We start from the raw sequence: 27564 nt of genomic DNA, 5'->3' as shown, positions 1-27564 counted from the left end.
CCATCACTGGGGAAAAAACGGCCGTCCCAGCAAGGCCTGTCTGGATCCCAAAGCTTGGTGATCTAGTCAGAGAAAAGATCGCGGACAAGAAGGAATTTGGGCCTTCTTACAGACAACCAGTACCTGTCCTAGCAATCCACGTATCAAGAACAGTACTTTTGCCGCCTCTGGTAAAAAGGAGAAAAGATTTGTGTCCATCGACCTGATCAAACCACACTATGTGGCCGATACTAAATAGTAGGCCAAGTGGACTCCGACAATGTAGCAGGCGCACTCCACTAGCTACAATCCAAGAGGTTCAAACTGAGAGACTCATCACCTTTGAAGATTCTGCAGTGAGAAATGAAGGATTAAGCAACAGAGCTATGGAACTCGGCCCTCTTGAAACCCAAATAACAGTTCGTCCTGATACACCTGTCTACAACGAAGTAACAAGTGATCAACTGGTTCCAGCGAATTCAACAAATCCTTATGCAATTTCAACCATTGACAGAACTGCCTCTGGCTATTTCATGAACTTTGATACGTTTTCCAGAGGATCCCAGCGAACCTGAAACAACACCAGCACAAAGAACTTTCAAAGAACAAGCGACAGACTTTTTTCATCTCCTGAAAAAGACTTATCTGGTTTCACCATGGATTTAACTATGGAATGTTTTGGGAATATTCTTCTTTCTACTTTGGTTAGCTCTGGTAATAACTCTGGGTATGCTGATAAGTGGAAGATATATTCAAATGGACACAGCAAGTAAAAGAGTTAACTTACTTCTCCAGCCACACAAATCATCCCATCGTGAAGCAAAAGACTTGTCAGCAGTGAACATCACAGCGGTTTCTATACATGATGGTATAGTTTGGGACCAAACTGAATATGACATTTTTGGCCTGCCTGAACATTTGAAGATTCCAAACTTATTTAAAATTTCATTAAGTGACTTTATTACCTCTAGTACCTTTTCTGATGATTGGGAGTTTGAGACTGTTAATAACATGATGTCTGATCTAGAGATGTCTACAATATTCACAAATCATGAATATTTAGAGGGTTCATCAGACTTTGAACAAATGTATTGTTATAACCACTATGGTCATCATTTCTTGCATAAATCTGCAACACCTAGAAATGTATTTATGTATAACCAATGGAAACATTGTCCTACACCTCCAAAGGGTTGCTCAAAAACTTTTTCAATGAAATTTCCATATTTTGCAGGCTACAATTTGTCTAATCCAGAAATGTTTTACTTTAAAAATGTGAACAAGACAGGAACGAAAAATATGTTAACCAATACGAAACAGATTTATTCTGCAGCCTTTATTGCCCAACTGTCTAAACAGGGTTTCAACTTTTGGAAAGACAACATTGAGACAAAATCTGTCTGGGGTACAAAAGATTGGCAAGTACAGGGGTAGAAGCTTTGTTTAGAGCCTGTATCATCCCTGAGCAAATTATGTTTTTGAATTACACTGTCCAACAAATGTCTTGCCTTGGGTTAGCCAAGATCAAAGAGATGAACACACCGACCATACCTATACCTGCAAGTAATAGCACCACATGGGGGGAGGTCGACGTACATAATATTTTGCATCACAGCCGATCAGATTCAGAATGGAAAAAATGGTTGCTCTGGCCCACAGACACGAATAACTGTCAAGATCGATTCCTGAACAAAACACAGGGTTTCACTATCAATAGGCCAGACCCATGCTATGTTCAAAGACAGCATCCAGGGGTTGTAACAACATACAGTGTAGGGAAGCTTTGCCTTGATTGGCTACAGAAAGCTACACTGAGGGATGTAAAACAACACTTAACTTTACTTCAAGAAGGTGCAGACCTTAGGGAATTCTTGCTAGGACCAAGAAAACTGCATCAAAAACGTTTCATATATGCCGGTATCTACGCTGCTTATAATTAAGCATGGAAGGTTACCCAAGCAGAGACTGCAGAACGAATACGAGAAGTTGATCGTATCAATTCAGAGAAAACTCTCTCTGTAGTAGACAATGGGTTACCGACTTTGTCGTCCAGAATGTATTCATTGGACAGCATTGTGTCTTCTGTCATAGACATCATGGAACAAGACTTGGTCATGTTGCAACATGGTCAGTCTCAGCTACGTTCAATCTTGCTATTGGGCTGGACACTACAAAACTTGCGTGCAGGCTATGTGCCTTGGCGTTTAATCAACACTACATCACTGTTTTCAGAATTCAATCTCACTGATAAACAGATCAAACTGGCACAAAGGGGAGCAGACTACACTGTGCTGAGCATTGAAAAACTGGAAAAATTACCATTCACAGTGGCAGAAAAAACAGCTACTGAATGGTTCATACATGGTAAAATTACTCTGCCTGTTACAACATTCCATTTTCAGTATTGCCTAAAACATATACCAGTAGGCAAATATGAAAGGTTGGATAAAGGATACATCAAGACATCCTGGGATTTACCTTACACACATAGATGTTGGAGCGGGGAATGTGAAGTGTTTCTTAGCGTTGAAAACTGTGAACATGCACCAAGCGGTTCTCTCCTTTGGCAGGGTATTAACTTACACGGGGCCTGTGATGGTTCCACTACAAACGTATCCTGTCACCTGCAAGGTTCACCGGCTGCAGTGATTAATCCAATTTTTGGCCAACTTTCTAATGGGAGTTACATTATGTTGAATGATCACAGCTGCTGTGGCATGTTGCCAGGTATTCCATATCTAGTTACGGTTGCATCCAGGGCCACCTGCTGTATGCAAGTCTTGTTTTCACCAATAGACACAGTCAGGGAGTCACCTTTATGGCCTTTACTGAACATCTCTTCTATACGAATTGATACTCTAAGCAGAATGAAAGCCATTCTTTTACAGAAAACAGTGCCACTGACCACTGCCACAGAAACCTATGATCTCCAAGTCGCAAGGACTTCTGCCGAGATACATACCCTTTTGTATACAAACTGCCCTGTACATTTCTCAGAAATGTTAGTTAAACATGTCTAATACGAGCGGTATTACACATGTATTTAAGAACGTATGTGCATGACTGTTAGCACCTTTTCAAGCAGTCCTCGGCATATTTCCAAACTTCGTGCACTCTGTGTTTGGCGGACTGCTGCTCCTTTTAGCACTCGTTGCAGGGATTCTATTTTTGCTCCTACTGCTACGATATGGCAAGCCAAATCACCAGCGACACCCAATTTACCATGGAGAGAGCTCTATTGGAGATGAAGTGTCGTGAGCGCATCGTCCAAATTTTGGGTTTACCTCGTCTACGAGAATTAAACACCACATGGTTTCTGTCATTCAGACCAATCTGGCAAGATTGCATCTTACCTGTTCTACGCTGCCTGCTCTGCAGTGAAGAATGCGTGCTAGACATCTGTCTAACGCTCCCATCAGTCATGCCTATGGATATCGATACTCTGCTGGACCCGGTAACGTCCCATGCTCTGTGTTGTCCCCAACGGCTACCAATCTTGATGACGGCATTCATTGAGATCTCACAGACGCAAATTGCTACTGCTGAGGTACGAGAGGAAACAACAGTCACGCAGGTAACATCCGATTCGAACATTGCTGATGCAACCAATGCTGAAGGCGATAGTTCACATCTATGTGCAGTTAATCTTCTAAACAAGGTATTCCAACTTTCACCTATAACGGTAGACGACTTTTTGTCTACAGGATTTGAAGATTTCATGTTTTCTCCAGGCCCACACACTGACTTTTGATTCAGGCACACGGTGTTCCAATGAGACTTTGAATTTGGCCTTTCTTCTCTTCAGACAAGGGACTAACTTTGGAACTTTTTTCCTATGATTAATTTTTCTTTTCCAAATTTGTATTTTTTTAATTTTTTGGCACAGTAATCTGCTTATGGTAGAACTATTGATAGAGAACATAATTCTTTGAAAATCTTCCAGGAACATTATGTCACCTTGTCACATCAACCAATTGATTTGTGTTAACCTGATATGAAATGGTTTTGGCCCTTTTTCTTCTGTATTAACGAGCCATTTCCTCATGTGTATATATTTCTGGTTCATTCTTTTTAGCATTTCCAATGCACACATATGCTTAGAATGAAATATTACTTTTAATATGTACAGCACCTTATGCATAGCAATGGTTTTGTAATGCATTTTTAGGACATATGTTTTTAGATATGTTTTAGCATGTTTTAGCTAATCATGCGATACTCTCCATTAGATATGTTTAGTATGTTTGGGATTTAGTAATGTCGTTCATACAAAACTGGAGTGGGTGTTGTGTGTAGATTTAGATTCCGTATATAGGTTTCCCGATTTATGGCCTTATATAGGTACAATTCATGTTGCCCTTATTTAGGCATTGTCCATGCTAACCAAATACAGGCATGGTCTCCAACATCCGTCAATCCACGTCACAACGAGTTCTTGGAAAACGAGTCTCTTAAGCCATTAGGAATTCTTGCTTGGATATTGATTTCTCCAAGAACTCATTTATTATGCATGAACATCTATTCCTTAGGGGTTCATTCATGACGTGCCGATGCCTGACTTTTACGTCAATACAGGCATTCATAAACCCCTTCAAGGTATAAATATACCTGCACTTGCCCTGGCAAACCACGGTTCCGGTATGGTCCAATTCGACTGCCTACTTGCGGTTCGCCATGACAAGTTCGGAAGGAGATCGAGTTCCCGCCTGATGCACTGACCAGACGCTGTCATCCTCCTCGCAGAGAATCCAGCTCCAGTGTTTCTGACTCCCCTCGCGGGGTGTTAGATATTGAGTCCCTGAAAGAGATTCCAGCCTCACACATTCTAAGGTATGGAGCAGACTAGAACTTAGAGAAACTTTTGGCAACTCTTGGCAAAACTAAAACTATAGCTAGCTATACTTTAGAAAACAGCACCTACTTCTTACCTCGTACTATACTTAGGTTAGGTACACTGGGGTAGAACTATTTAGAAGCATCAGATGATATTCACATTTTAGCCTGTGTTATATATGTATGTAGGTATTTTATGAATATATGTCATAGCTACAAACCATGCTATTGCAGTATTATTTTATCTTACTGCTAACCCTGTACGTATTGTACTTCGCATCCTGTCTTACGATTGTAGTAGTTCATATCTCTTGCATGAGAAATAAGACTCTTCAATAAACCCCTTTTTATTGAAACGCCCGTCTCTCTCTATTTCTGTGCAACTCTGTAGAAACGAAGCATGCACGATTGACTAAGTGAAACTGTTATCTATTGTTTCCACGGTTCTGAGAGTGTTCCGATTCTAAGGGAAACAAAGTTGTCATGTTTATGCGATTGTCAGAAACTAATTCCTTCTTGTATATTCGAGAAGTTTCTAGTGACCTCTGAGTTAGCTGGCACACACAAGTAATTAAGTTTAATGTACTCAATAGAGACATACTGACCTCAGTCCTATGTCAAAACTATAGTGTATATTATTCCAATGCGCAGAGCCTATCAGGGATATAAGAACTACACTACAGGCTGTTGTGGAATGGCGCCAGGCATAGCATATTTAATCACAGTAAACTTCAGGGTTGTTTGCTGTAAGCAAGTATTGTATACCCCGGCTTGCACAGTTAGCGAGGCACCACTGTGGCCTTCATTGAACGTTTCCAGTATAAGGTTTGATTCACTGAGCAGACTGCAAGCCATGTTGTTTCAACAGAATGTGGCCTTAACTTCAGCCCGAGAGACGTTTGATCTCCAGGTTGCAAGGTCTTCAGCAGAGATACAGGCTCTGATCCGTATGAACTTTCCATTCTATTTCGGAGAAATGGTTCATCGTATCTGTAACATGTTGGATACGAGTAGGATAGTACACTTATTTAAGCGACTTGGATCAGGTTTCTTAACAATCTATCAAACCATCCTCGGAGTAATTCCAGCTTTCATACACTCCGTACTTGAAAGCGTTTTTGGATGGCTTTCTCTGGTACTGCTATTGGTAGCCGGCATCCTGATTTTAATCCAATTGCTTTGCAATGGATATATCAATCCCTCAAGACATGGAGAGAACACTGTTGGAATGACGTTGTCATGAGCGTATGGTGTTCTACCTGGGTACGCCTCAGCTTCGAGAGCTGAGTGAGCACTGGTTCCTGTCTTTCAGACCAGTCTGGCTAGACTGTGTCATGTCTGTTGTCCGTTGCCTCTTCCGCGGATCTGAGTGTGTGTTGGACCTGCGTCTGACACTTCCATCGGTTGTGCCAATGGACATAGATGTGCTCCTGGAGCCTTTGCAGCCCGACGTGTACAGTTGTCCACAGCATATTTCCATGTTGACGACGGCATCCTTGGAGCCTCCACCGGATGCTTTAGTTCTGTTGGAAGGGAAATCGGCTCTGCTCCTAACGTACAGACTTCGGTTCCCTGCCTGCAGGCATCTAATTCTTCCCCGGTGGCTGCTGTGGGAACCAGAGATGTTCCTCTTTGCTTGCTCAACTTTATACTGGAAGTGCTGGAGGTGTTGTCACTTGCGGATTCAATGTTCCGCGATGTTGAGTCTTCAGCACAGGATTCATAAACAATCTGGCCTTTTCTGTGCTGGGAACTATTCAACATGTTTTAAACATTTTCCAAATTTAAGGGCGAACATTGACTTTGTTTTATTTTTCCTTTAACGCTCTAACTGAGCATAATGGCTTTTAAGGTGCTCAGTGCAATAATAACTACATATACCATTCTGGAGGACCTTTTTGAATGCTTTTTTAGGGTAGAGGACTATTTCAACTTTGAATTTGTTTCTTTTATGGTCATATTAACAGGCTTTTCGTATTTTAATCATACATGATTTTTATGCTTTTTAATGGCCCTAGCTTTATCATTAGCTAGCTGAGCCTGTTTACCTTTAGATGAGGAGTGGGTGTCATATTCGTTAGGATAGTCCTGTCATGTTGTAGTGAAGATCGTTATCTGCTTATGTACAATGCTAAGTTAGCACAACTGCGTTAGATGTTGGAAAGCCATCTTGCCGCTTTTGCTGCTTTTGCACATGACACTGTAGTCACATGTTATTAAAATTGAGAAATGCTTACTCGACTTTGCTTCACATGAGAACTGTCTGTTGTTAACATCCGAAACAGTGAGCAGCGACCTTGGTCTGTACACAGTGTAAAAGAAACAGTCTGGGTCGCTAGACGGTGCATGTTGTTGAGTTCAGGTTGATCGGCCCACTAGTTTAGCCATAACACGCACGCAGCTGCAAATACCTGAAAGTCGGGTGCTTTTAATATTGCAGTGTTACAAGTTTTCATTACATTCGGAAGAAGAGCGTTCCTAGGAGCAGAGCATAGCTGATCCTGTGATGTGAAATCTCTGAGCTGATCTTTACGGTATGGGGTTCCCCATTCAAGCCTAGAGACCTTCTATTAGTCTAATAATACTATTAGTGTTTTAGAGAAAGGAGGGTGGCTTAGATCCACTGTCATTTTAGTATGATTACTCCTTTCATTTTCTATGGTATTGTAACTATGCTGATGGTTTTGATTTTAATCGTTTGTCTGCTAATGTTAGCCAAACTGCTGCATCTTAGGACACAAGGTTTATAAAATAAACTCTTTAAACTTTTACCGTGTCTCTGTTTATTCTGTTGTGGACTGGTACGAGAATAATTATGAAAAGGTATTTCTGATTCCCACCATTCCTGAGAAATATACTAAGTCGCTTGTTCTGGGTTGTCTATACATTGGGACCGCCGAGCTAAACCTTGGATAACGAATGGGACACTGATGCAGGCCGGATAAGGGGTTCTGGGTTCTGAGGTGAGTTTTTGGTACACCACAATTCACTAAGGGCCTGGGTTCCTGCGCATAGTTCTGCGCATAAGCAGAATCCCTGCAACAATGTATGCTCCTTTTTACATACATTGTCCCATCCACACGACAATAATGGTTCTGAAGGGTGACCTTTTACCTAGAACAGCTCTGTCCCTTCGCGAACAGGCTTTGTAACTGATGTATATAAGCATATCCCCATGCACGGCATATTTACTCTGTATAAGGGTCACCACATTTTTGTCATCCTTGGCCAACAGCCAGCTGTGCACGATCACATTTGTTTGGAAAAACATCGGTGATTGTTTTCAAAACATTTATGATTGTTTTAAAAACATATCACTTCTAGAAAAACCCTGGAGTGACCACTTTAGTATAAAAGACCCTCACTCCCCCCCTACAAGATAGAGGAGAATTCCTTCGAAGCTGCATGCATGCAGAATTTTCAACACACATTGTTCTGACATCCATTGCGGGGTGCCATTCTCCAAACAGAGACGGGGTCCTTCATTCTAAACCATCAGGTGAGGGGGCTGGTTCATCCCTAGAGATTTCTTGGCTACATACACATATGCACCTATACATGCTTAACATTTAGGCAAAGTATGTGGGACGCGCATTATAGGAGTCTGCAAGATGCTACTGTTAGCACGGAGTGGACAACATAGATGAGGGACATTGAAAGAGGAATTGAGCAGTAAAGCCTCATCTTTGCGCTATAGCAAACATGAGGACACCAAAGTCAATCAGGGGCGGCCAACATGACTCGCGGGTGGCGGGGCATGGGCGGGCTCAGTAGGGCGGGGGTGGGTGCGAGTTGTGCATTGCAAATAAACAATGTATATACACTTACCTTTCATCCGGGTCCCGTAACTTTACTCCTGCTCTCCTCATGTGACACGAGGAACAGGAAGCCATGAAGAACAGCTAGGCTCCTCTGACCAATCACAACACTTCAATGCAGTGTTGTGATTGGTAAGCACCCAGGCTCCCCTAATCAATCACAACGCTGCAATGTAGCGTTGTGTTTGTTTTTGAGCATCCTGGTTCAACGCTCAACCAGGGAATGGGGGCCTGGGCATGTTCTCCACGCAGGCTGTAATGCAGCCTGCATGGAGAAAAGAGAAAGTGCACACAACTGTTTTGGGAGGCCCGAGAGGGCCGAACAAACAGTCATTGCGCACTTAGGAGTGGGCAAACTACTCCTCCCCTGCTCCGAGAACAGAGCAGCTCCGGCCACCCGCCCGCCAGAAAAAGAAACTTAAAATGATAATAGCTCAAAGTTATTATCATTATATATTTCCTTTACTTTGCACTGCTCAAAAGCAGTAGGGCGAGGCTCCTCCGCCATAGCAGAGGAGCCACCACTGAAGTCAATTAGGATTTTGATTCAGGAGAACAAAGTTTTTGTCTAGTACAGTGCTTAATTTGGATGTTGGTTGCAGGTGGTGAACCCCGTCATTGATTTTTTGGTGAACAGGACTTATTTTCATTACACGACTTTGTCCAAGATGAAGAGAGAGATAGGCAGCATTTACACAATCAAAATAACATTAACAGCTGTTGCGCCAAGGTTGCAGCTTGCATCAGTCACAATTTAGTAGTTGCTTCTGATAAGCCCATTGTTTATGTCCATTACCTTTCCTTGGGTTCTCCTTAAAAAACAGACCGTATCCTTTTGCTGGCCAACCGGTTCACAGATAGAGAGTGGCATATGATTTAAAAGATGCACTAAGGATAGGCAAATACAAAATTCCGTGCAAATGACTCTACACTTCTTGATGCACGAATTTGTGCAATTGTGCCTGTGAGTCAAGTCTCCGACAAGTCAAGGAGTCTCTCTATAGTGGAGCCAAATGCAGACCAGGATGCCACAGGGAGGAGGCGGTTGCACATGTAGATAGGGAAATCAATTAAGAGGCAGTAAAGTTAGAAGGATGGGTTTTGAAGGGACCAAGATCAGATCGAAGGATGTTTTCACTTCAGCTTCTCTTTTGACTTCTATCCTAAAGTTCTCCAACAGCTGTGGAACAGAAAAAAAGAGAAGTGATGCTAGATGAAGGACTGTCCATGTGCAATCATTCTCTTTCATTGACAAGGCCTGGCTTTTAATCCCTAACTAACTGTCTCCCTTTGATATTATGTACTGGAGGTGTGCAGTGTCATCTTTACTGGATGGCCCCCATCATTGATTACATAGAAAGTAGTGCTTATAATTTGTAGACTTGCCTTTGCTCCTCTTTGATGGCTAGAGAAATAGTACAAAGATATGACAGCAGAAAGATACGACAGCAGGGCTGATAAGTGTAACAGGCATAAAAAGACCCAATAGAAGATGATGTAGTAAAGTAATTATAGATAAACATGTTTTTGAGATTACACTGCACTGTTATATATTATAGAGGGGTGGCCCTGCTGTTAAAAATGTATTCATTTTTTTCTCGATTTTAGTCATCATAATTTAATAATCAACCCTCAGTATAAGGAATACAAAATAATCAAGAAATGAATGGGACACAGACTTTAGGTATATCGATGCCCTGATAAATATGGACCCACACTGCAAACATAACAAGCTTTATCATGAAAACATTGAAGGGATCAACATGAGCTCCCTAATCCAGACCCATCAGACCAGGGCTCGTACTGTAAGGGATGTCCCTTGTTCAGCAAGCCATTTGAGTGCAATGAGGCATCACTGCGTAGTAAACTGTCTTTTGTGGCTGAAGATTACCCTTCCGCTCATGGTGTGAAGTTTACAACTCTTGTACGCCACAAAACAAGCACTTGTGTAACTTGCTGAGCTCGGGTTTAAACCAGGGGCCCCCAACCTTTTCTGTACTGAGAGCTACTTATGTTCAATGAAATGCATTGAGAGTTACTAATAATATTAGTGATGTATAATGTCAATATTTGTATCCTGGTTTAACCCGTTCGGTGTGCGCGCTGGCCAACGGCTTGAATTTAAATCCCTATGCATTGCCTTTAAGGCATTGCATAGCTCCAAACCTGTATACTTTAAAAATAGATTTCAATGGTATGTCCCCAACAGACATTTGTGGTCATCATCAGCATTTAATCTTGTGGTTCCCAAAGCTAAAACAGCCACCTAGGGTGGCAGAAGCTTTGCAGTGGGCACAGCCATGTTATGGAATTCTATGGCGCCAAATCTTAAGAAAAAAATCAGAGCCTCTCTCTTTCCGTAAAACTTTAAAAACGTCGCTTTTTAATAAGTAACACTTCTATAACCTAGCTCTCTTACCCCTTCTCAGCCTTCTTTTCCTCTCCTTTTTTCCTCCTTTTTAGTACACTAGTGCCTAGACACCTTCGGGTAGTAGTGCGCTTTACAAATTACGAATTCATTTCAGTGCTTGCAATACGTTGACAAAGTGACAGTGCGTCCGCAGAATGACCAAAATCTCTAGGATGTGCAATCAGTGCTATACACTTTCAAATGGTAAGCAACATTAGCCATTGAAAATGACATGGGCAAATGCTTACATGAATAAGAAATAGATGCATCTCCATTTCTGCTATACGACGCCCAAGACACTGCCGGGGTCCGAAACCAAAGCCAAGCCCTCGGAAGTGGTTGGCATCCCTCTCCAGCCATCGCTCTGGGTTGTATTTCTCAGACTTGACAAAGACAGTGGAGTCGCGTCCCATTGCGTAAAGTCCAACCTGCACCAGTGTCTGCAGAAACAAGAATGAATAAATACAATTTGTAGTAGAAATCCTTAAGCTTAAGGAATTAAACCTAAAGACTCTCCAGGCATACGTTAGAGAGCAATTGGTTGAACTCATACTATAATATTTAAAACAGTCCTTTTGCGCTTAGATAGGCAGACATCATCCAGTGCTAAAGTAAATTTAAATGCATTGATCAAATGTTCTATTTTCATGCAAGTCATTTAAAATTTCTTCTTTCAAATTAATTTCAAGACATTACAAAATATTTGACCAAAATCTAAAATATGTTAACAATGCCACTCAGTCACACTTGTAAATGTAAATCCAGTATTTGTAAAGCTACCCGTAGGCATCCTGGTGCTGGGGGCTGTCGGGAAGATTAAGCGAGCTATTGCCCAGAGTCACATGGTGCTGGGGATCTAACCGTGATCCCCAGCTTCCGGCGTCAGTCGCCCTGGCCGCTGCGCCACACCTCTTCCGTTTTGACGGTCAACCTTGCTGCGCTGCCTTATGCCAAAAGCTCATAAATATGCCCCTTAGTGTCTCCACTATCTTGGTGCAAAGTAGCCACTCGCATTGAGGAATCCAAGTTCAAGGACAATCAGGAGCAGGTTCAAAATCCTGGCCGTCGGTACTCATCACCACTGAAAAGATCCACTCCTGGAGGCAAGTCATTTATTTAATATGACTTTTCATGACGGCAGGACGGAGGCTCATTAAGAGATCAGCTCTAACCCTCTTGCATCATACCAATGCTTAAGCCCTAATTCTAGATTTATCTCACCCTCCTCTCCTGTCCTGGGAAATACAAATTAAATAAGTAAAAAAATTAATGGATCAAGAAAATAGTGTAAGAAAGATTATTTAGTTTGGATTATTTGTTTATTCTTCCTTAATCTTCGTAGAAGGACAGTAGGTGTGGCCGAAGGATGAAGAACAAGCATTTGCAATGCAAACGGTCTCGCCTTTGGGACCTTATATGTATTTAGCTATGCCGCACATTGGCCTACTGCTCACTCCTCATAAGTGGAGGAGTTACGGCATGACGTCATGCCCGGTGAGTGTTGAAGGGTAAGGAAACCCTTGCTTCTTACACCTCCCATGTGTCTGCTTTTTAAAACACAAAACTCTGAGCGCTGATGCGAGTGACGGGGCCCTATTGAATAGCGCACACTTCAAATTGCCACTTTACTTTTCGAAACTCAGAGGCAGCAACATTGTTGTGGTGTCACCAGGGCTTTAAGTAGAAGCTTTTTCAATATTATAATTTAGCCATAGTTGCTGCTTGATTATCTTATGCAACTAACAACCATGGACAAAGCCAATAGTCCTGACTTGTTGTAGATAGATATGATGTTACTTGTTGTATCATATGTCTGGATGCAATGAAAGAAACAGCAAAATACAAGTCGGGCGGCACACTATGCTAAGTGCATATTTTTAGCTTAGAGTGACCACCCCCCACAGTTTTTTCATCCCACTTAAAGCCCTGTGCACCTCTATACATTTCATAGAAAAAAGTGACGGTGACCGCCAGGTCCAGCAGCGCGGCCTCCAAGTGACTGCTTTTGGGGCAGGGCTGCGGCAGAGAGCCATGGCTTGCAGCCGGCTCTGAGTCATACACTGGCAGGGCGACTCAGACTGGGACGGACTGAGCAGGATGTGCGCTGCGCTTGAGAAGAGCACGTGGCCCGGGAGGTCGGCGCAGTCTTTAACTGCTCCCGGTGATGATCTCGCGGAGGGCGCTTCGAGCCTTAAATATGTTACATTCTCCGGGCACCCCAGGTCGCAGTGACTACAGTGCAGCCGCACCCGTGACAGACTGTGTACAGTACTCACACATTCAGTGTCACTGCTGGTGCTGTGCTCAGCTCTGTGTGTTATTGAGCCCACGTCTGCAAATCTGTGTTTTAAGGCTGATCATTGTAGCAGCGGAGTCCAGCTTCAGCCCGACTCGTCGCTGTCTGTGCTTGTGAAGGGGCGCAGCACTGCTGGTGCTGCAAAGAATGCAATTTGCTGTGCTCTGCCCTTGCTCCTGGGCCCCAGAAACTCCTCACACCAGACATTTCACATGTGTGAGCCCGATGGTGGTTTATTAAATACATTGTTAACACTGAAATGTGTCAACAACTTGCGAGTAAGCCTACCCTCACCCCGCATAATATACAGTGGATCGGGCCTGGCATGGGTGCACACTCACAAGTGCAGGGTAAGCAGAGAGAACATGTGCTGGAGCCAGCTGGAATAAAACAGAGGGAAGGATGGTGGGATGAGAGAGGAGAACAATGTGTGCGATTAATAGTAGTGCAAGACATCTGACTCATTGCTGCCCTTTGGCTCCGGATTCCTTGGCAGAAAAAAAGAATCCATGCTAATGCTAATGAAGTTGTGGTAATTGGTCCGCAGGAAGCTAGAGTAATGTAGCTGCCGTGGATTGTGTAAACCTGTAATAAGACTGAATGACTTGCATTTTTTCAGAACCAAAGACCCCACTCGAGGGCACAAAGGCATTTCTACTGGGCAGCACAGAAACACCCGATCAGCTGCTGCTTCCTCGCAAAAACAAAGTTTTCTTCAGTCACGTAAATGAAGATGCCCAATTAATGACTCGGTCTGGAACGCAATATCCTGCTACCACCTTAATTGAGACGGGGCCTCCATCCCCCATATGGCAGCCGCAGCTCTACTGCGTTTCGCGAGGTCGAGGAGTTAAAGCCCTCAAACCTTGCTGTTTAGAGGACACACTGACGGGATAATGGTGTTGAGCATGCTCCACCAGGTGCACATGGGACCGCTTATGTCATGGAGGGCTTATTTACGAGCTGCATGAAAAGCAATGTTTACAACAAGAGCGTGGCCCAATAACCACAGGAAATGGTACCATAAAGCATGGGCGATTCACACAAGTCTCTGGCAATGCTTTCAACCCCCTCCCCATGCCAATGGAGTACTAACCTGACGTTTTCGCCTTGATCCGAGCCCCGCACTTCCTTCTGGTCCACATGAAGGAGCAGGGTATGAGTGTCCATATGCGATTAAATACTCGCGGCGCCCCAGTCTTTAAGCCCGAATTGAGGTCTTATAATGAAAGTTAAATAAACATCAAAGAAAGATTCTTATTACAAGTGTGGCGTCCCTTATGTAACAGTGTGTGTGCGCGTAGCTGTGTTTATTTGTTGGTGTGACTCCCCCCTCCCCTCTTCAGTCCCGGAGCACACCCTCCCTGGGGGTTTATTGCTCCGGACAGACAGTGACGGCCCCTCAGACATTGTTGGGGGTGGAGGAGGTGATTTACTGCTGCAAAATCACGGGCGACTCTTCTTTACCAGCCTGGAATAAAGGCAGGGTGACATCTACCACAGTATATAACTGCTGCCACGAGTGATAATGGTTCGGATATCACTCTTCCTGACAGGGGGCACCCCGAGTATTGTGTGGGGGGTGCAGGGTACAGGCATGGGGGCAAGGAACAACAGAGCGCGCACTGGGTGCGAATGCCTCCACGAGACAGTGGCCGGGGGTGTTTGTGCCTCACCGTAGGAAGGAAACTGCCCCAGCGGGTGCAGGATGGCAATGATGGGGGCTGGGCGCTTAGTGAGAGGCAGACTCAGTGAAAGGCAAGAGTCACCGATTTACGTGCAGACCCTTTGGGGTTGTTACGGCTTTTTGCCCATGCTGAATAGTATTTTTCTTCTTTGTTTTCTAGAGTTTTTATAAAGCGCTATTGCGGTTTCCTCTGCACTGCAAGGACTCTATGTGAAGCCTCGGCCCCGGCAGAGTACGTATCGCGCTTGGTCACACGAACCACAGCCTCACTGACAGTGCTTTGGACAAGGAAGGAGTGGCGTCGTTAGCTCGGTGAGGATATTACAGAACAGCAGTGACGATACTGTTGTTGGACATGTGCGTGCTGCGGGCGGAACGGGTCGGATTTTTACAGCTAGCGCAGCATTGCTCCTGCATAGCACAGTACTGGGATCCAGTGCACGGTGTCATTGCAGACATTACGGCAAGTGTGCTACCACGACTGCCAAAAGTGTCAGTTCTCAGCTATGCCACCCAACCTTTCCCAATCTGTTGTTAGTCACTTGCCTGAGGCTATGACTGTCTTTGAAAGCCAGGGTAGCGTTGTACCAAGTGCCTCTCCCTGATGAAGCCTCCGCGCCTCCTCCCGCTCTGGTGCTGGCGCCCTGGAAGTCACCTGCTGAGGCGTCCACTCGGTTCTCCTGACGTCCTCCTGTCGAACTCTGGCAAACGTCCGGCGACCTCCATTGTCCAACGGCAAATCAGTGCCGTTTTTTCCAATTGACTGTGGGAGGCAGAGACAGCACAAGCAGTGGCCGGGAAAATGCTGGGAGAAGATAAAGAGAATTTGCCCGGCCGCTGCTTGTGCTGTCTCTGCCTCCCACAGTCAATTGGAAAAAACGGCACTGATTTGTCACGCATGCGTACGATGTAAGGCATCGCGCGCATGTGAAACAAAGAGTGCAATTTGGGCCACCAATCAGAAAACAAACAAGCACTGAAAATGCAACGGGACTCGTATTTACGGGAGCCCTGTTGCATTTGAAACAGAAGTGCCGGCATTAAAGAAGGCACGAATGGGAGGGGGTGGGCGGGTGGTTGTGGTGAAAACAATTACGGACTGCGAGAGGGAAGGGTTAGAGGCAGGGGAACAAAACGGTTTTTACAGTAAAGGGGCTGATAGCTTTGGAAGAATAATAATGACGACATGGCTGTCAGGAGGCGGGACTGAGAAGGTAAAAACCAATCAGAATGCTCAATTTTTAATGGAAGCCAATGAAACTTATAGATGGAAAGTGGGCGGAGCTTCCCCCAGCTATAGTGTATACTGCATGCCTCGCAAAGTGATGGCAGCGCTTTCGCGCTGCATCACTAGGCGAGACCTAAAAAGGAGGACAGAACCAGATCAGAGGATCAAAGACGATGGAGTGCAGATGAAGGAAGAGGATTTAAGTTTTTAGAACATTTAAAGAAGGAGACTATTGGGCAGGAGAGTTGCTAAGTAGCCAGAAGGATGATTCTAATTCGATGGTTAAGATGCTATGAATTGTTCTTTAAAATGCTTGGCCAAGAAAAAGCAAAAAAGAGTTATGGATAATATTAGCCTTCTAGCCTTTAATAGAATCAAAATTCTACTGTCACTAAACCCTGGAGAATCATTCTTTTCTTTTGTGCACTATGGTGAAAAGGTTCTATTGTCATATGTGTCAGAATTTTGAAATAAAGAGGGAAATTTTGAGGAAAAAAAGGATTGTATTTTCTGCGTCGACTTTCATTTAAGCAGAGCAATTTCAGGCGGGAGAGTGCTAAAATAAATCAATATTTGGCTTACAAAATCAAGAGTCTCCCGCAATATGGTCTGTAGGCATGTGTGCACTGTCCCACCTGTACCCCCTGAATTCCACATTTCTGTTATGTGGCTGTTACAGAGCATTAGGTCTATCCCTACAAGGCATCCTCTTTGCATGCCATTTTTTTCAACAGCTTCATTAACCCTTTTAGCTATCTTAAAAGCTATTTTACTTTACATATATCTTAAAATTATTGTGACATTGATTGGAAACCTCTGGCACTGTCATGAGTATATTTGAAAATGTTTGTTAATATTGATCCTGTAGATTCCACCACTGCTTGGCTCAAGAGAGGATAAAAGTGTTAGATACCATCATGCGTTCAACTTCAGACCTGATGGTTAGAATAGATTAGATTAATATTTTATAAAGCACCTGGTTACTACAACGGAGTGTCCCCGCCCTAGGAATTCCAGAATGATGCCCCTAATAAAAGAAACAGTTCTCAGCATCAGTTTACGTGGGATGTCTTGAAAAACCAAGTTTTAAGTTGCTTGCGGAATATCAATTCTGAGGACTGCATCCTAAGGTCGAGCGGTAGTTAGTTCCAGGCTTTAGTTGCTAAAAGGCGGGCCTTTTGAATTCTCAGAACTGTTATTTAGCAGTGCCTGCAGACCTGAGATTCCAAATAAGTCTATAGGGCTTGAGTAGAGGCCAAAGATGGCTGGGTCCTTTCTCGTTCAGGATTCTATGGCAGAAACACAATGCCTTAAAAGTCACCCTGTCCCGCACCGGAAACCAGTGTAATTCCCTTAGGGCCGTACCCACTGGGGCTCACCTTGGTATGTGGCATGTTAGGCATAGATCGTGAAAAATAAGCTTTAAAAGTATCCATCAGGATCAATTCCTTAAATTAATAAAATGCCCAACAGTACTGTTAAAAAAAGATTGATTGATTTTCCCTTGCAGTGACAAATAGATATTGTTAGAAATTGGGTTTCTGGTTGGCAGAAGTATGCACCCTGTCCAAGCTGGAACCGCAATAAGTCACACACACTCTAAATTATCCTGTGCTTTGACAGCTTGGCACAGAGCAGTCATGCTCAACTAAAGAAGCAATGTGTAAAATATTTGTGCAACACTTAAACAGTAAATCAGTGAAAACACTACAAAAAGACACCACACCAGTTTAGAAACACAAAGAATAATTGCACAAATAAAACAAGACCAAAATGACAAAAATCCAATGAGTAGAAGTTGAAATATGAATTTTTACAGATTAAATGCAAAAATAGTGCTTAGAAGCAGGAAGCTTCTAAAGAGTTAATTGGTCATGTCAGGCCCGGACAAAGTCAAGAGTGATAGCCGTTCGCAATGAAGCATAGGCTGGATACAGGGACCCAGCTAGGCCGGCTGAATAAAAATACCTTGCTACTGGGTTTGCTTTGACAAAGATGCGGGACGCAGCCAAGTGATGTGTTGGTGATCCTCACGCAGTTGGGGTGATGCCCCGGATTTCTCCACACTGATACATTGGTTCTGAAGCAGCAGTTATGGTTTCCGCAACACTGGCGATGTATCAATTCTGCCTCTGCAGTAGGTGATGCATTGGTACCTTTGGAGCAAACCCCTAGGTCTACTTTCAAGGGTCCAGGACTGACTCACAGCCAGTAGAGTCCAAGGGATGGCACAGAAGGGTTGTAAGTCTTTTGTGCCCCTGAGACTTTGAAATCAGGAGGCAAGTCAGCAAGCCCTTGGAGTCACTCTGGGTTCAAGTGATGCAGGTGCAGCCCTTCTCACTCAGGCAGGAGAACAGTAGGCAGCAGGGTAGCACATGAACGCAAGAGCACAGCAAGGCTGAAGTCTAGCAAAGTAGCAGTCTTTCAGTCCTTTCAGCAGCATAGCAGCTCTTCTTCCTGGCAGAATATTCACAGGTCCGGAAGTGTACTGAAGTTATGGTGTCAGAGGGTCAGTACTTAAACCCAGTTGTGACTTTGAATGGGGGAGAATTCGTAGAAAGCTTCAAAGTGCACAGAGGTCCACTCTTCCTACCCTGGATCCAAACTCACTACAGGGGGGTATGCAGCCATTTGTGTGTAGACAGGGCCCATCCTTTTCAGGTGTAAGTGTGAGTCTGTGCCCAGCTCCTCTCTCACCATCTTCCAGCAGTCATACCCTAGAGACCTTTGTGTGTAGCTGTCTAGAGGGAATATACGAAGCCCAGCTGTCAACCAGCCGAGATTGAACAAAGACATGCAGCAGGCACCAAATGGCTAAAGTAAGTAAATGCCAACTCTCTAAAAGTCATTTAAGGTAAAATGATACGAGTAAACCAAAGAAAATAACAAATATATGGTCATATCAAGCGTCATGTGTGATCATGCAGAATGATGAGAAACTGTTCTCAGTATTGGCACGTGTGTTGTTGTGAGATTCTTAAGAGGCCTAGCCTTGCTGATTGGGTGCCAAACCCTTTCTAGTTAAAAAAAATTCTAAAAGTGGCATTTGCTAAACTGTAATTTATAGTCCAGCTTCCCCTTAAATTGTGATTTTAAATTATGAGTCCAATGACACCAAACTTGAAAAGTCGATCTCTTCATAATTGGGAATTACACTTGAAAGAGTTAATAAGGTAATCCCAATGTTATCCTATGAAAATGGCCGGACTGGCCGTTGCGGGCACCGGGCATTACCACGGTGGGCCAGAAGGGTTGGGGTTAGTTTTCGTGCGGTAGGGGCCACTTTTGCAGCAGTGCTGCAATATTGGCCCTCTGTAACAAAAGAGACAGCAGTGTTATAGTGGCAGCAGTGCTTCTCACTAGCATCCCCCCTGCCTGTCCAGCTGAATTGCCAGGGCTGGTTTGTGTTCCCAGTATATCCCTGCCTATGGAAAATATAGGCCTTGCAGTAGTGAAAAACGAAATTGGGAGTTTTTTACCATCAAGATATGTATAAAGTACATGTCCTGCGTTTTAAATACATTATACCCTGCCCAGTGTGCTAAACAGGGTAGGCCTGGGTGCTAGATTCCGTTCCGTTCGTGGATTTTGCGGAATTTGGGTAATTTCGAGTTCCGCGGAGAACACGAAATTGCCCAAAGTTCTGCGTTCCGCGGCTTCGTAGAATTTTTTGCTTGTTCACGTTCTCAAAATGCGTGTTCTCAAGCGTGCTCTCAAGCTATTTCCGCAAACAGGAAAAAAGCATTGCGAAAAAGCAATTCCGCGTGTTTGCAGAGATTTTTTACCGTTTCGCGGAGCTTTGCGTAACACGACTACGCAAATTCCGCCCACCCCTACTACAGGTCCTTCCTTAGCGGGGACTTGTATGTATAAAAAGGGAAGATTTGGGCCTGACAAGAGGATTTTCTTGCCAGGTTAATATGGTAATATAAAACTGCACAAACCACCTCTGCAGTGGCAAGCCTGAGACATTGTCAAGGGTCTACTTACCTGGGTGGCAGAATCAATGCTGCAGGCCAACTAGTATCATTTAATTTACAGGCTCTGGGTACACTTAGTGTACTTTCATTTGGTCTTATAAGTAAATTAAATATGCCAGTTGGGGATGAACCGATATTACCATGTTTAGGGGAGAGAGCACAAGCACTTTAGCACTAGATGGCAGTGGTAAAGTGCACAGAGTCCTAAAGCCAGCAAAATCGAGGACAGAAAAAAAGAGGAAGGCAGGCAAAAGTTCAGGGAAGACCACCCTAAGGCTGTTGGAACTAACAGATTTGATTTGCATTTTTTTTCCTTCCGATGAAAGAAGACCAGTTTCATGTGTATGTTGTTGCAGTAATGTAATTTATGACAGCTTTACCTAATACCACATAGATTGGATAGTCGCTCCATCAGTGGCAAGAACCTTATTTTGCAGATTTTTCACTGGCTTCCTGTTTCCTCTTGCTCTAATATTTGGAAGTTCTCATCCTTTTAGCATTTTTATCCAGTTCCGAAATCTTAAGATTTGGAATGTCCTAATCTCCTCCTTGCCCTTTTAGGACAACTCTGTCCCAGAGTGTACTGACTATTCTATGTGGTCACCTTTTTTAATATATACTCTATACACTGTATACATTGATTTTGATTCATTAGACATTGGATGGGAGTGGGGGGAGAATATGGAGGATGTGCTCAGATGACAACGATACCCAGGACAGGGAACAGTGCACAGCATGATGGCATGCTTTTTCAAAATTTCTTATTCTTATGCCACGTTAACAATTCTACAGATTTCTCAACCAGAACAGCCTTCATCTGTTAGCCAATGAAACCGCTCAGTTGGATAAATTTTAACTGAACCTTTTATCCTCCTAGGATTTATGAAAGGAGGACAGACTTCGATTGAGAGATAATTTGGGATAGGCAAATTTACAACTTCAAGCTTAAAGTTGCCCTTAACGAAGATGTGCAAAATTTCCCGATTTCACATGTGGCAAGGGTTGCCAGTTCTGCACAGTCAGAAGAACCGAAGACTGCAGGAATTGGGGGTGGGGGGGGAGTCTGGCCACCGACTGAAATGGCCGCCTCAGTGTAGAGCTAAGAGGCTCCGGAGGGGAGAATACTCCAATTCAACTGTCAACAGGTGTCCTTGGAGCCAGAATGAAAGCAACATGAATGAGACAACAGGGAAGTAACTTTGAGGTTATTTTTGACATGAGAAATTACAGTTAAACCAGCCTGAGATTTACAAATCGTTCTGTCAGGAAACAGTCAGCTGCTCAAGAGATAAGTGAATTTCTTTCTTTTAAACACAGAGGCTGCTTTACAAACAGCTTGATTCTAAAGAGTTAAGAGAAAGTGGAAAGATTGCTGTGTGTTTTTGAATTGTTTTTGAATTGCTGTTGTATTTCTCACAGGACACAGGAGAAGCAAATACTCTGCTATGTAACATGGGAATTCCTGTCAGCAGAGAGTGTAGAGGGAATTTGGCTAGGCAGGGGAAAACTGTATGGCATTTCTGATACTCTGTCTTTCAGCAACCCCTGTTTGAAAACATGCAGCCATAAGTGTTAGAATCCCAGAAGTCTGTGAAAATCACTAATTCTGTCAGGAAACACAACCTGATTCTGAAGAGTTAAGTTGAATTCCCTTTCTTGAAGTGGAAAGGCTGCTGTGTGTTTTTGCATTACTCTTGTACTTCTCACAGAGCGCAGGGGAAGCATGTGAGAACCTTCAAACCTAAGGTATTTCTCTTCATTTGATAGCTTAGCCTTTGCTACACATTCAAGAAGACAAGGAAAGTCCTACCAGCAAAGGGTGCTGAACTTGAAAGAACCTGGATAAACAGGGGAAAGCTGAGTGACATTTCTAATAGACTGTTTTCAGCACCCCTTGTTTGAAAACATACAGCCATAATGTTTGAGAATCCCAGAAGTCTGTCCATATCCAAATATGTATTTGTGCTTATAGCGTTACTACCCAACTGCTTTGTGAAGCGACTGGATATCATATTTGGTTACTAGGCAGCACTTATTTCTTGTCTTCTCTAACATTGAAGTATAACAGTATGGCCAGTGGAAAACCTAACAGAAAGCCTTTGTTTACACAAGTAGTAGGGAACACTCTACCTTCAGGCACTTTTACTACTGTCCCACAAGATACTGCTTCTATGGACCTTATTTTAAAAGATATCTCTGGTGTGGGACAATGATTGGGATCTATGGATGTCAAAATCTCAGATCTTTCAACAGAATGAAGTCAATAAGGATGGATCTAAACTATTTTCATACCAAAGTGGAAACTCTAGATAAACGAAACACCCCTTTGGCAGAAAGATTAGATAATGCAGAGTGTCGGGGTCCAGATATCTGGCATTTTGAAAACAAAAAGTAATAGATTTGGAAGACAGGGCCCAAAGAAAGAATGTTTGCTTTTATGGAATTCCAGAAAAAATGGAAATGATTAATGCTGTGAAGAGCTTGCTACTAACCTTGATACCGCGGCTACTGAACATATCTTTTGAGCATCCCCTTAAGTTGCAGAGAGCTCAGAGGATTCAGTCAAGAACTTACACTTCAATCCTTGAATCTATACCTAGACCAATAATTGTATGTCTCCTGCTTCATGAACAGGTCCGTCAAATACTAACAGCTGCTCGTAAACATGGTCCTTACAACTTGGAAGGCCATAAAGTATTAATTGCAATAGACTTCTCCACTGAAACCAAGTGCAAACGAAAAGTGTTCGAGCAACCTAGGCCAAGACTTCCGAAATGGGATATTAAATATGGTCTTTTGGAACCTGCTACAGTGTGGATTACAATGGATGGGAAATCAAGAGATTACGCAGAGCCTGAAGATCTGGTATGCTTCCTGGACAGTTTAGAGGTCCAACACATGGACTTAACATCACCACTCCTGACCGAAACAAATATGAACAGAAAACTTCAATTACAGAATGTTAGAAGGTGGTTCTGACACTATGGGCTGCCCGGATTCTTCGCTTTTTGAGCACCTAATTGTTGAGCTTTTACTGTGGGGGAGCCTCATAAATTGGGACTCACCCACAGTGAACTCAGGATGTAAGAGACTGCATGGGGATTTTACTGGTGTCCCCCTGGCTTGACCAGGCCACTGCGCAGCAGCTGGAGTAAGGGACACCGGGCTGGTTACCCGCAGACACGTGTACATGCTTGTGCACACGTGTACGGGCTGCGCAGGGGAGATTCCTAGCGTGCGCAGTCCAGGAGCAGCTACAAAGTGAATGGTGTGGCAGGACTTGTGCAGTATTGGGTGGTGACATGGAATAGGCTTTATACACCGAAAAGAAACATGCCAGGGAAAGTCAGTGTGTTTTACTGTGTTTTCACTTCATTATTCCCCTATGGGGATGTGGGGCCCATGGCTAGATTAACTTCCGTTAGGCCTACAGATTCCAGACACGCACCTAAGTCCAATGTAGCGAATGTGAAAATAAGTATTCTGTAGAGTCCAAAGTCATATTTGTACTGCTTTTGGGTCATCCAGAACTGTCATATTTCTCTGAGCCAGCCATGACCAGACCCAGGCTGAGGGCTGACCAAGCAAGGGCCTCCTCTCCACGAAGATGGGTGGGGCTACATGCCAATCCATCAACAGCTGTCACTGGGTGCCAGGCACCAGGCTGCACCAAGGAGGGAAGGCAGCGTGGGGGAAGAGGCTTCAGAGGCATGTGGCCAGAAACCCTGGACGCCGCCATTTTGAACAAGCCCAGAGGCTGGACAAGAAGGGGGAGCAGGGGCAGGGACGTGATGTGTCGCTGTTTGATAGGACCAACAGAGACTTCCTGCCAGCCCCCAACTCAACTTTTAAAAAGTGCTTGCACAGCAAGGGAAGCTCTCTCTGGGGTGTGGTCTGCTGAGGCTGAAGGTGCTGGAGCCAGGCACAATGGGCAGTTGGAAGGAGAGACCCCCTGACTGCCCCCAGGACCCTAACAGCACCAGAAGAAGAGCCCAGGACCGGTGCGCAGGAGCAGTGGCCTCTGCGCGGGGAGAAGAGAGGCCACGGAGGAGAGCCAGGCGAAAGGCTGGCGCAGGGAGCCAGTGAAGACAGCACCCTGCTGAATCAGAGACCCTGAGGGTGGAGGAGAGTGTTCCCAGTGGCTGGGGCTGGTAAAGAGGAGCATGAAGCGCCCCATAATGCCTTGACAGGCATTTGAAAATCTGCCGTTTTGGTGATTTGTGGCCCCCAGAAGAGGGGGGTCACCCTCACTTGTGAAAAGGTGCTGGGGGAGCTGCTGGAGGAGCGCAGTCTCCCCCTCCCCCCCCCAGCACAAAGAAATCTGCCATTTTGGTGCTTGGTGGCCCCCAGAGGAGGGGGTCACCCTCATGTGTGAAAAGGGGCGCAGGGGGGCTGCAGGAGCACCGCAGTCTCCCCAGCATAAAGAAGAACAGTCCACCCCTAAGTTTCACGGGGCATCTGAAAGAATAACCCCTCAAGGGATCAGCCAGCCTTTAACACCTTCTAGGCTGGAACTTATGTTCTACAGCTGAGGGTGTACTATGAAGTGCATCATGGAGTGAAGGGCTGAGATGGGGATGTCTGGAGAAGGGCATCCCCTGGAGGTGAAGTGGTGTAATTGCACCGAAATGCATTTACTATTGGTTATTTCTTTTTAGGTGGACTGGAAGTCACATGTGTAAAGTGAAGTACCTGTGTAAGGTGATGTTAAGCTAAATGGAGTTATGTTGCTGGACCTTCCTGCTAGGGGGTCTGGCTGTATTTACGTAATCCCATGCTTTTACCTGTGATTCCTTTTAAAGTGAAGAGGCGCACTGCAGGAGAAGTGTAGTTGCCAGGAGTACTTCTTTTGAAGGGACTGTAAGTCACATGTGTAAGGAGATGTCATAAGCCAAGTGGGGCGATGTTGCCAGACAGTCCTGCTAGGGTGTCTGGCTGTATATGCGCAATCCTGTGATTTCATCTGTGATGCCTTTAGGGGCTGTAATTGCAATGCATTCAAATGATCAACCAAGGTAATGAGTACTGTCATTCTAAAGTGTGCGTAAACATGGATTCTTGCTGCTGCGCTTAGGTGAAGTCCCCAGACTGCTAGCCCTTAAGATATAGAGGGGCATACTTTATGGTCAGTAGGTGATGCTCAGTCACGGTCATGTGTCACCAAGGCAGGTTTACCCCTTTTTAATGCTTGTTGAGGTAATGGGGTGGGTCGTCACTGGGATGGTGCCAGTGTGCAGGGACCTCGCTCCAGGTTATGTTCAACGATCTGCTTTGGATGCAAGTTGAGGTGCATACATGGGAGTGGTGGTACTAGACCCCACTCCCCTTTGCGGGAGGGGTGGAGATGTTATGCAATGTCACAAAGTAATTCCAACAGCTTATGTATATTTGTAAATTGGTGCATAGTATTGAGTAGTGTGTGTGTTTAATAAATGTACTCTTACTTTTATAAAGCAAAGTACAGACTGGACAATCAATTATTGAGTGTTATTTTTGTGCACCTGCAAATGGCGATTACTAGCCCACACCACCTCCCTTGAGTAAGCCTCAGACTGCTCTGCAACGCTAATCTCTGAGAGTCAGGCGCTACAATTGGGTTCCCAGTGAAGGACAAATGTAGTCATGTTATTTGTGCAGGCCTCAGAGATGCTGCCTCGTTTTCCAACACAGAATGATCTACAAAGCCACCGTACTGGTAGATTACACGTCCGTACCTTTAAGAAACAGTCTGACAGAGATAAAGTAGTTCACTGTGTAGACGTACTCCCACACGAAAATATCAGAGACAAATCGAGATCACCTCTGAAGTCATCCACGTCTTTTGATAAAGTATCTGATGCTAAACCTTTTACTGTTGCTTCTTCCAGCTAGATGAGTATATATGCATGCTATGTATTAATATAATATTATTGCTGTTTTGCTCCAGTTATTACCACTGATGGATATGATTCATTTCATTTTCTCCTACATTTTTGTTCAATGCACCATGTATATCTCATACTGTATTTGTGTATACAAATCTCCTAGATGGACTTTATACCTCCATGGCTTGGTTCTTTACATAATCTGTTTACCACGTGTGGTATTCTCCCCTGCGGAGTCTGCGTCTCGCATTGAGGTTGAGACACACCGACAAAAGATATACATGGTTTGTTCTGAAGTGTTCTTTTCCTTTCTAGCAGGTAGAACAGTGTACTTACACCAATTAAAGTTTAGTATTACCAATATTTTGTGATCATATTTGCACATATTGGTTTCAGGTTAACTATACTTTTTTTCTTTTTTTTTCTCTGGCTTCCAGTAATTTTCCATTACCATATTCCCACATCATTTATCAACCTTCCTTTCCCTTTTTACCCTCTTTGATACATTCTCACACAATACAAACATACTCTAAGATTTCCAATCAGCATCATGACAACTAGTCCTATGTACATTGTGTCCATCAATGTCAATGGCTTTACAAATTACATTAAAAGGAAGAACATTCTTTCCTATTTAGCCTCCAAACATACAGTTATTGCTGTCATTCAAGAGACACATTTATATAGAATCACAAAAATTAAAAAAAGATTGGGTAGGCCAGATTCTTTACAGCTGTAAACCTCCTTCTCACACGTCAGGAGATGCTATATCCCATACTATTACTAGAAAATGTGGTGTAGTCATTCTGATATGGAAAACCCTGCAATGTCAAATACTACAGTCCTGGTGAGATGAAGATGGTCAGTTTGTTTTAGCCAAGCTCAAAATCGGTAATAACATATTAGGAGTGGGGTCTATTTATGCCCCCGTTAGGAACAAAGCTTCTTTTTTCCTTCATCTAAACAGAATTCTAACAGAGATGGGAATTATCAAAATAGATCTGGGCGGTGACTGGAATCTTGCCCCGGATCTGATCTTAGACAGAACGGGGCCCCTAGACAAGACACATGGCAGAGATAGAGCGATACTGGGAGACATCCGTGAAGATCATGGGTTGACTGACATTTGGCTTTTGCACTTTCAGACCATGCTCCTATCAGTCTACAGCTTGATTGGGGTCTGAAACGCCCTTGTATGAAACCATGGCGTTTAAACATATCCCGACACAAACTACCGACAGCCACCATTAGGGGGCACATTTTGAGCGATTCTGCCATAGCCAATAAACATAGAACAGAACAACAGACTATTTTAGAAAATTATATCAAAACCCTGACACATGCTCATTTTACAAATCCAACCGAAGCTTCCAGATGTAGATTGGAAAAGGCTAAAATGGAGCTTAATACACTACATACTTCGAAAGCAGAAGATATGTTATATAGACTTAAGGCTTGAAATTACAAAC

General features: G+C 43.9%; 1 protein-coding gene across 1 annotated transcript in view; it reads right to left on the bottom strand.

The window, feature by feature from the left end:
• Positions 1 to 1314: 1314 nt before the first annotated feature.
• LOC146860101 (cholesterol side-chain cleavage enzyme, mitochondrial-like) overlaps positions 1315 to 27564 on the bottom strand; it is a 219375-nt gene continuing 193125 nt past the window's right edge. The window contains exons 8-9 of the mRNA XM_085643887.1: positions 11289 to 11480; positions 1315 to 9810 (exon numbers count right to left, since the gene is read on the bottom strand). Coding sequence (XP_085500013.1) covers positions 9697 to 9810; positions 11289 to 11480 — 306 coding nt within the window. The 3' untranslated portion in view covers positions 1315 to 9696. The remainder of the gene's footprint in view (positions 9811 to 11288; positions 11481 to 27564) is intronic.

This window comes from Triturus cristatus, chromosome 3_1, assembly GCF_964204655.1.
Source record: "Triturus cristatus chromosome 3_1, aTriCri1.1, whole genome shotgun sequence".
Taxonomy (NCBI): Eukaryota; Metazoa; Chordata; class Amphibia; order Caudata; family Salamandridae; genus Triturus; species Triturus cristatus.
The sequence above is the reverse complement of the archived record's forward strand: the minus strand, read 5'-3'. Positions and strand labels throughout refer to the sequence as shown.